This window comes from Drosophila virilis, chromosome 4, assembly GCF_030788295.1.
Source record: "Drosophila virilis strain 15010-1051.87 chromosome 4, Dvir_AGI_RSII-ME, whole genome shotgun sequence".
Taxonomy (NCBI): Eukaryota; Metazoa; Arthropoda; class Insecta; order Diptera; family Drosophilidae; genus Drosophila; species Drosophila virilis.
Window position 1 is genome coordinate 15,483,425 of NC_091546.1, and position 9,789 is coordinate 15,493,213.

The following is a 9,789-nucleotide window of genomic DNA, read 5'->3' on the forward strand; positions in this document are numbered from 1 at the left end:
ATAGATAATAAATAGTTTTGAAGTCTTCTAAATCTGTCAGCGTTTCCACAATAGTTCGGGCTCATATCTTTAAAATAAATTATTCTATTGAGAAACAGAAGTGCGGTCTTTGAAGAAGAAGATATTCTTTGCAGGCTTCATAGCTTTTGCGCCTAATAGTTCAACGTATTTAAAATGTATTTAATGTACATAATAATTGATGGGTTATATGGTAATATGATATATAAAATACCTAAGCGATATATCGATATTTATCGATTTCTAAAAGAATCTTATACGGCCTCTGTCAAGCATTTTTGACCAATAATAAATAATTTGTGCCCCCGATCAGGTGCCTTAATCTGACAACTAATTCACGACTAGTTCAAACGCATTTCACACTCATAGCTCGAGAACTATGGAGACTATGCAGCAGCAATTGTGTGAGTCTGAGGCAAGGCTATCGACATATTGCCGCACCAAAACAATCCCAGCAACCCATGTGCAATTAGTCAGACACAGTAGGCATTAGGTAGGAGACATTCGTACTTATAGGAGAAAATTTAATAGAATTTAAGGAAGTTTTTTTTTTTAAATTAGATTTTTTTTTGTTTGCTAATAAAAAATGAGCAAAGTATCCAAATCGTGGACACTAAAAGTGGCGGCAATCGTTGCCGTGTCGAGTCTTTTCACGCTCTTTGTGCTTGTGGCTTCTAATTCGATTGCTTTCTACTCGCCGGCAGATGACGTTGTCGAGCTGACTGCCTCGGACTTTGAGAGCACGGTGCTGCAGGACGACGCCATATGGATTGTACAATTCTATGCGCCCTGGTGCAGCCACTGCCAAGCTATGCTGCCCGAGTACAAGCAGCTGGCCAAGGCGCTAAAGGGCGTCATCAAGCTGGGCGCGGTCAATTCCGAGCTGCACACGGAGCTGACCGCCAAATATGAAATACGCGGCTTTCCACTTATCAAAATTTTCGGATTTGACAAACAGAAGCCCACCGATTTCTTTGGGCCGCGCACAGCAAAGGCCATGGCCGACATGGCTGTGACTGAGGTCAACAAGAATATAAAGGCGGCCTTTGGCGAGAGCCTGGATGTGGCCACAGACGCGGCCAGCAACAGTCATTGCTCGGAGAGCGACGTTACGGAGCTGCGGGCGGATAATTTTGATAGGCTGGTGCTCAACTCGGCTGACACATGGCTGGTGGAGTTCTATACGCCCTGGTGTCCCCACTGCAAGAACCTGGCGGGCGACTGGATCGCGGCGGCCAAGGAGCTCAAGGGCAAGATCAAGCTGGGCGCGCTGGACGCCAGCGCGCACAAGCACAAGGCGGCCGAGCACAATGTGCGTAGTTATCCCACCATCAAATACTTTCCGGTCCAGTCGAAGCAGCCCGCCGACGCAGTCGAATACTCCGGCCAGCGCACTGCGGCGGCCATCATCAGCTGGGCCAATAGCAAGCCGGCGGCACTCGCACCCAACGTGGCCGAGATCACGGACGAGGCGAGTTTGTTTAATGCCTGCGGCCACAAGTCTTGGTGTGTTATCTCTGTGTTGCCGACGCTGCTCGACTGCAATGCCAAGTGCCGCAACAAATTGCTCGGCACCTTACGTGAACTGTGCGCCAAGTATCCGGCGCAGCAGGGCTGGGGCTGGGTCTGGACCGAGGGCGGCCAGCAGCCGGCCCTGGAGAGGGGTCTGCGCGTGGGCGGCTTTGGCTATCCGGCTCTGGTGGTGGTCAATTGCCGCAGAATGCGATATGCCGTCTTCAAGGGCTCATTCTCGGTAGCTGCACTGAATGAATTTCTGGGCGACATTGTCAAGGGGCGTGGCAGAACTTCAACTGTTAACTGCGCCCAAAAGCCGCCCATTCGCAGCGTTATACCCTGGGACGGCCAGGATGCCGACGCACAGCTCCACAGCGAGGCAGAGAGCGAGCGTTCAATCACGGACGAACTCTAAAGCTATTTGTTATTTGTTTGTCAATCAGTTTTTGTTGCTCAGATAATGTAGAATTGGGGACAGAACAGATTCAGTTAGATGTACTCCACAAACTCAGCCTGAACTCTTAATTTCTGGCATATTTTGTCCAAATTATGAAATAAATTTCATGTTTCGAAGATTTAATGCCCTTTTAGACATTTTCCTTTTGCTGATTTGTGAGAATAGCGAAGAAAGCTCGTAAATGCTGGACACGATGCAAATATCTTGAAGAGACAAATGAAATCCAAAAAAGGACCTCAAATATTCCATACAGAAACAAATTCTTAGAGACGAACGAGAGAGTGAAGATATTTTTAGCAAGCCGAAGATTTAATACCCTTCAAGACATTTGCCTTACGGCTCTTGTAGGAATAAGCAGCATACTTTAACTAGGAATTACGGGGTCGATCAAGATATCTTTAGAAAAACATACAAAAACCAACTTTTAGACCAATCGTTCCAATAGCAACTATATGATATAGTGGTTGGCTCCAAGTGGTTCGACATATCTATTCTACTACAGAAAGACGAAAGAGAGACTAATTTCCATTGCAACATGCTAAAGAGGGAGGGCGAAGCGTATTGCTTAAAATCTTTAATATAAGTTTAGTAAATATAGAAATAAATATAAATATTTTAACTTATAAAATAGAGATCTGAGAAATACTTCCACAAATTACGGTTTATTCTCAGAAATTCTGTTCATAATTTTCCTAGATGACGAATTTATCTTCGGGCGCATTAAAAACAAGTTTATAAAATGTGAAGGCAACATTTGCTAGGCCGTCGATTTAAGGTGTCGCCCACGAGTCCTTTGGGCAGTTCCTTTGAAAACAAACAAACGCATGCCCGCTGCTCGTTGACCATTGACCAATTGTCATGGTCACCTAATCCTGGCTGACAAAATGGCTCAGCCAAAGGGCCAGCGAGCAGACGTCGACAGGACAAGTCCTCGGCCAGGCAACAAAGCGCCCAGCTAAGCATGTGCCAACAACAAGGCAACACACACCTAAGCATACATACAAATATATAAATATATATATATATATATATGTATATATATATATTTATCAAAAATATAGACCCAAGTCGAAGCGTGGCCCATGGCATAATATCTTTAAATGCAAACCGAGATGAGCACAAAATGACTGCCAGCTGTGCTACATTTGGCAGCGGCTCCTGGGACCCTAGCAGCAACTTAAAGGCTGCACATGCCACAAGCTTTGCCCGCCCCGCTCCGCCACACTTCAGCCACAGAGCCCCTTTTACCACACAGCAGGCGATGCACAGAACGAGCTGCTTATTCATTTAATTTTCAGAGAAGCCGCCCAAGGAGTAAATGGGTTTTGCATGGCAAGGTAGTCCACGCAGAGGCGTTGCGCCCAAAGGGGTGGAGAGGGGGGGGGGGGGGTGGGCATTGTCGTCAGCGTCGACTGTCAGTCAGTCAAGCAGTCAGTCAGTCAGTCAGTTAGGAGGCCTTCACTCAGCTCAGCTCAGCTCGGATCGGCTGAAACTTTTGGCTGCCACGCACAATTTTCCACTTTCAACTTTCGTCAAAGGGGGCGGCGCGGGACGGTTGTTGTTGCTGCTGCTGCTGCTGCTGCAGGGCGGTGGTTGGTGGTGCGGTTGTGTGTGCGTATTGAGCTTTATGCTTGGCTGATGTTGCGATAAGCGGCTGAAGCAGGCAATGTTGCTGTCGTCGTTGTCGTCGTCGATGTTGTTGCTGTTGTTTTTGTTGCTGTTGTTGCCACAGCCGCAGCCGCAATGCTGCACACGCCACACTCTCTCACACACACACACACAAAATTGGAGCTGGAGCAGCAAAGCAGCCCCTGGCGCTTGCCATAAGTGGGCGGGGAGTTGAAAAATAGGCAGCAAAAGCAGTTGCTGTCGTTTATTGTTGCTGTTGTTGTTTCTGTTGCTGTTGTAGTTGTAGTTGGCGCCATTGCCCAATGTAAAAGTTGCTGAAAAGTGTAACGCAGTTAACGATAGCAGACGGGGCAGGGGGGCGGGCAATGCTGCGTGGTGGCAGCTAGTGTTGGGCAAAAAAGGAAGCCTGGTGCCTGGCTCTGCTGCTGCCTATGTCGCCTACGCGGCATAGTTTTAACTTGGCTGTTGTAATACACTTTCTAGCACTGGCAGCGTTAGCTATTGGGCAAGTTTAAGTTTATTTAAGTTCAAAAAACTGCAACTACCTTTGCAGCTCCCTTGTCTTGGCTTGTTCTTAAAGAAAGTGTGTGTGGGAAAGTTTGTACTTGTACCAGGAGAAAATGTTAGCCAGATTCGCTGAATTCCTTTCTATTAAATTAAATATATTTCTGAGTGGCTGGACTTATATTAAACTATATATTTGTAAGTAATCGATAGATTAGACCTATCTGTCTGAAAGCCTATTAAGCAAGCCCTGCAATGCCAGTAAACAATAATAACTAACTAACTAACTATTTACATCAAGATAAACATTAGATATCAATAGACTCAGCCACGCAACGAATAAAAACGCACTAAGCGAAAACACCTGCAAGCATTTAACCCAGCTCAAATCTTTAAGAAAATATATCTTCGCAGTTCTAGAAGAAACCCTCAAACCAGGCTATTATAAAATCTTATGACTGTATTACCCAAATTTATTTATATATTTTAATGACTATTTTATTTATGTTTAATATTTTGACACATGTGAAACATATTGTCGTTCTTTAAGCAGTTATCAATATTAAGCAAAGATTATGCTTTTTAAAAAAACAAGTGAGAGTATTTGAGCTTCGTTGCAGATGAAATGATTTTCTTTTGCATTTGTTGTTTTGCCCAAAAATTCACGCACTTTTTGTGCGTATCTATGTGAATGCTATAGAGTGTACGCGCGTGTGTGTGTATGTGTGTGTGTGTGTATGTGTGTGTGTCGTGGTAAGTACATAGAGGCGCCGTTATGTGCGCAGATTGCCCCGCTGCCAGGCGGGAAATGGAAACGGACGCAGCAACTAGAGGGGCGCCGGGCGGCATTTCGCATTTCGCCTTTCACTTTCGCAACGCCACCTAGCGACGAGCGCTGGCCGAAAAGGGGAGGGGGGGAAGGCGTGGTGGGGTGTGTGGTAGTTGGTAAAGGGGAGCTGGCGGCGTGGGAGGCAAAAACTTTCGACATCAAAAAGAACTACTTTCGATAATCACAGGCCTGGCGCCAAAGGAATTACTTTAGCCGGCTGCGCGTTGCCGCTTTTTTACAGCTTTATTTTTTGTTTTTAGGGTTTTCTTTTTTATTCCACTTTCGGATTTGGTTTAAAATTTGGCGAGCATTTTCCCCGTTGCCTACATTTATGCGCATTTTTTATTTTATTTTGTTTTGTGTTAACTTTCTCATTTTTATGCATTTCTTTACTGTCATTTTATGCGTTTATTGTTTTGTGGTTGCGCGCGATGAGGTCAGCAAACAGAGCGAAAATAAATAATTCGCACATTTTCTTGCAATGTTTGAAATGGCGCTTATTAATGAAGTTAGATGAAAATTTCAAACCCAACGCATGCTTAGGCAATTATTAAACTTTTTCGTAGAGAACTTTAAAGTGCAAAATTGTCATGAATGACATCATGAGGCTTCAGAGGAAAATGCAATCGGAAAAACAATGCGGTGGTGGTGGATTTTTGGGGTTGCACAACCGGTTTTCCATGAAAACCCTTTTCTTTTGGCGAAAGCTAAATCGTTGCAGTAACTAATTTAAGAGGGAAATGTTTTCATTAAAGGGGTGGCTTACCTTGATGCGCAGCCACACAGCGGGTGGGGGATGGATTGTGGATTATTTGCTGGGAAATAAGCATGCAGTTTCATCTAGGTGGAAACTGTTAAGGAATAGAAATGAAGAATGGGGTACGTTTTTAGGTCTGTATTGTTCTTAGAAGTTAATCCTCAAAAGCAGAGATTAAGGATACATAAAAATGTGAATATTATTATTGAATGCCAAGCGATTACAATGGTTAACAATAATATTGAATTGAGTATACAACTTTTAGAACATAAGAATTCTACCAAGGCAATTCAAATTTTGCGGGCACATAATTTGGAGTGTCAAAAAAACGCGCAGCCAACTTTACGGGATTCAAATTTTGTGCACAGCCAACATCACTTGGCAACGCACATATTTAACGTCAGCGTTACGCAGTTTGCGTTACGTTGCGCATATTGCGTTAACGTCACTTGTTCGTAAAACCAGAACAGACAGTAATTCAAATGCATAGTATTTTTTTAAGAATACAGAAATAATTTCTTTTTACGAGCACAATAAAATATTACAAACATTCAAATATATATTTGTAATTTGATGTTTGTAAACAAATAATTTTGAAGGTATATTCTTTGAAAGAATTAAAATGCTATTAATTTAAAATTTTGGTGTTTTCGCGTTTGCAGCTCGCGGTCACTCTGGTTTTCACAGCAACAGCAAAGTAGACGGACGACGTTGGTCTCGTCAACGAGATTTTCGATACAAAAACAAATAGAATTAACAAGAAGCCCCAATCCACAAGATGATGAAAGCCGCGTCCTGTGCCTATGTGCGCGCCAGCGCCCAGGCACTGTCCAGCAGCCTGCGGGCCAGTGGAGCCGCCGTTGGTAAGGGAAACAAGTGATCGCAGAGGCTGCAGTTATATAACGTGGCCCAGCGCCAGAGATTTGTGTGTAAGGCAGCCTAAACATATAATGAAATATGGTTTTCGCAATGTTTTCAATGGCCAAATGGCCAAAGTTGCGAATTTCCTTACGTAATTTCAACATAACCTCGCCCACTGTCAGTTGGCCAAGTGAAAACAGCTGATTAACGAATGAGTGTGTGCAGCAAAAGCACAAAAATTTGCCTGTGGCAACTGCTTTTTAGTGAACCCTACTCTAATCTATCTCTCTTGCAGCCACGCGCCAGGCACACACGGATCTGCGCGTACCGGATTTCTCCGCCTATCGTCGTGATTCAGTCAAGGATGAGCGTCGCCGCAACGAGAGCGCTGAGGAGCGCAAGGCTTTCTCCTATATGCTGGTCGGTGCTGGCGCCGTTGGCGGTGTCTATGCGGCCAAAGGCATGGTCAATGCTTTCCTTGGCTCCATGAGTGCCTCGGCCGATGTGCTGGCCATGGCCAAAATTGAAATTAAATTGGGCGACATCGCCGAAGGCAAATCGGTGACGTTCAAGTGGCGCGGTAAGCCACTGTTCATTCGCCACCGCACCCCGGCCGAGATTGAAACGGAAAGGGCTGTGCCCACATCGGCGCTGCGTGATCCCGAAACGGACGATGTGCGTACATATAACTTATGATATCCAACTACTTTTTCCTATTAACCCATATTTGCTTGTACCTCTTGCAGCAACGTGTGCTCAAGCCCGAATGGCTCGTGGTTATTGGCGTTTGCACGCACTTGGGCTGTGTGCCAATTGCGAATGCCGGTGATTTTGGTGGCTACTATTGCCCCTGCCATGGCTCCCATTATGACGCCTCCGGCCGCATTCGCAAGGGACCGGCGCCATTGAATTTGGAAGTGCCCACCCATGAGTTCCCCGACGAGGGCACCCTTATTGTTGGTTAAGCCGTCAAGAGTTGTTTACGTTTAAGCAAAGCCCCTGCGACAGCATATAGAGAATGGATTGATGTAAATTAATAAAAACCACACCAAAAAAATCAAACTGTTCTCTTCGGGCTGCCAAAGATTGAATACCCCGATCCGTCCCCCTGCCCCATGTGTACTGCTTGCAGCAAACCTCTACTTATACAGCGTTTAACCAATATAGTTGAGACTAAAGCACTTGTCTGCAGAGAAAGAGATCCTCTGACCTCTCACTTATTGAAACTATACATACATATGCACACTTTATGATGCCGTTGTCTTATAAACTGTCTTACACATTTCGTGACTAAAACTAAGAACCTTTAGCAAGAATATTAGAAAATTTAAGTGCTTCTTTGTAAACTTACCTGATTGAGTTGCATGCGGGGGCTTTGCCAAAACTAGTAGAGGATTAATATATAAACACAAAACTTAAGAGAAATGTGGGCGATATTTAAAGCCCGTCCCAAACTTGAAGGGAGTTGCCACCCAGTCAACTAAATGCAAAACATTCAATTAATCGATCGGCCTATCGTCGCCTTTTACTTTTGGCGTTTCCAATATGAGAGTCCCGTTTTTTTTTAATCTTCTGTGAACAGCTGATCGAGTTGGGCTAATAAACAGTTCGAATTATTAAAAGTGTTCCGTCTAAAATGCAGCAATGCAAATAATATTCATAAAACATATATATTGGTCTTTTGCGTTTTGTACGATGGTAAGTAACATAATAATTAATCACTTATGCTAAGAGTAGTCAAGGCAAGCATTCATTAAATTTACATATAATTAATTAACATGCTCAATGAGTGGGTTAGAGACTTTAATAAATTGTGTTGGGTTTCACTTCATTTTGTAGGCTTTAAGGAAATTCCTATGAATGGATGACAAATTATCAGCAATGTTTTTCATTAATTTCAGTTTTTCCTTTTGTATGGCCAGCTTTGCCTCTTCTATTCTCAAGATTCTTTCTGTTTTGTTAAAGCTATAATTTGACTGCGGTGGCGCATAGGTATTTGCCGAGTAGGCCGAGTCACTTTTGATGGAAGCGGCTCTTTCAGGGCTCCTTGCTAGCTCAGTTTCGTCGTTGGCTATTGCCGGTGGACTAAACGCGTTGAAATTCGAGTCTGCCGAATCGTTGCTCTCCGAATCCTCCATGGGCGAATAGTCTGTAATTGGTGCGATATGAATTATAGCTGGATTTTGATATGATTTTGTGTGCTATTATTTTACCAAAACTGTCGGCCATGCAGAGGCTCAAGTTAACCAATTTTGATTCCTTTAATATTTCCTGCACTTGACTAAAATATTCCCATTTTGATGGCTGCCCGCTGTTGCGATATTTTGTCATTTCTATTCTGGAAAAAAAAGACAAAATAGTGGGTTTTGTCTTTCATTCGCATTCGACAGCTACATACCTATATTTCTTAGTCATATTATCCAATTTGGCCTTTATTTCTACGTGGGTTGGTCCATATTTCTGCATTTTTTCCGCCATTTCTCTGTGAATCTGCGTTTTTACCCGCGCCCCGCGTAAACCGTCAATGTTTTCAAGCCACAGTTTCAAGAAGAGTCTCGTGGGCGCCGGGTCCCAGATAAAACGTTGGCTGCGATAGCTAAATTCTATAATATATTTAAGGTATTTAGTGAGTTGTTAGTAGATTAAATTAAAATTTAATATTTGTTTATATACTTTTTTTGTTGTCGGTGCGACGCATGATGATGTGCAGTTCGATAAGCAAAAACCGATAGCACGCGTTTTGTTGTTTAAGTGCTTTTGTCACAGAAAGTCTGGCAACGCTACCTACTCAGCGGGAAATATCAAAATTAAGACGCAAGTTGAAGATAATTCATATGTAGCAATTTTTTGTGATCATTGAGCAACGATTTTCTTGTTTTTTGTTTTCTTCATTATTTGCCATACATATCATTAAAATCCCTTGGAAATTGTTATCGATTTGCTGGCTAGACATAGATCAACCAGGGCTGAGTAAGACCACCATATCACGTTTAGCAAATTCTGGCTCCGATAGTTGCCCACTCCTCGAACTCATCGATATATTTGCCCACCCATCGATACCCATCTTCAATTTGCTATCATAAAATAGCATATTGTACTGTGGTGTTTTATTTTATTTTATTACATATATTACTGTCTGTAACATACGGATTATAGATAAAAAGCTTAAAGTGGTTTAAAAAAATACTTATTGTTTGCTCAAGAACAATTTGTCCATCT

The 9,789-nt window shown here is 43.3% G+C and overlaps 3 protein-coding genes across 4 annotated transcripts; 2 read left to right on the forward strand and 1 right to left on the reverse strand.

Moving 5' to 3' along the window:
• Window positions 1-524: 524 nt before the first annotated feature.
• LOC6627843 (protein disulfide-isomerase A6 homolog) lies at window positions 525-2,106 on the forward strand. Its single transcript, XM_002051697.4, has one exon. The coding sequence runs from the start codon at window positions 605-607 to the stop codon at window positions 1,946-1,948; it is 1,344 nt and encodes a 447-aa protein (XP_002051733.1). The 5' UTR covers window positions 525-604; the 3' UTR covers window positions 1,949-2,106.
• Window positions 2,107-6,373: 4,267 nt separating this feature from the next.
• RFeSP (Rieske iron-sulfur protein) lies at window positions 6,374-7,632 on the forward strand. Its single transcript, XM_002051696.4, has 3 exons — window positions 6,374-6,572; window positions 6,866-7,245; window positions 7,317-7,632. Exons 1-3 carry the CDS (start codon window positions 6,488-6,490, stop codon window positions 7,533-7,535), a joined length of 684 nt encoding a protein of 227 aa, XP_002051732.1. The 5' UTR covers window positions 6,374-6,487; the 3' UTR covers window positions 7,536-7,632.
• A 589-nt stretch (window positions 7,633-8,221) lies between these two features.
• LOC6627841 (uncharacterized) lies at window positions 8,222-9,354 on the reverse strand. 2 transcript variants are annotated; one of them, XM_070209329.1, is made up of 4 exons: window positions 9,244-9,354; window positions 8,969-9,173; window positions 8,784-8,903; window positions 8,222-8,719 (listed from the first exon to the last, which is right to left on the reverse strand). In XM_070209329.1, the coding sequence occupies exons 3-4, from the start codon at window positions 8,899-8,901 to the stop codon at window positions 8,394-8,396; spliced, it is 444 nt and encodes a 147-aa protein (XP_070065430.1). In that variant the 5' UTR covers window positions 8,902-8,903; window positions 8,969-9,173; window positions 9,244-9,354; the 3' UTR covers window positions 8,222-8,393. The 2 variants fall into 2 exon arrangements, with proteins under 2 accessions (XP_070065430.1, XP_002051731.2); XM_002051695.4 differs by having other exon boundaries at window positions 8,784-8,908.
• Window positions 9,355-9,789: the final 435 nt, after the last annotated feature.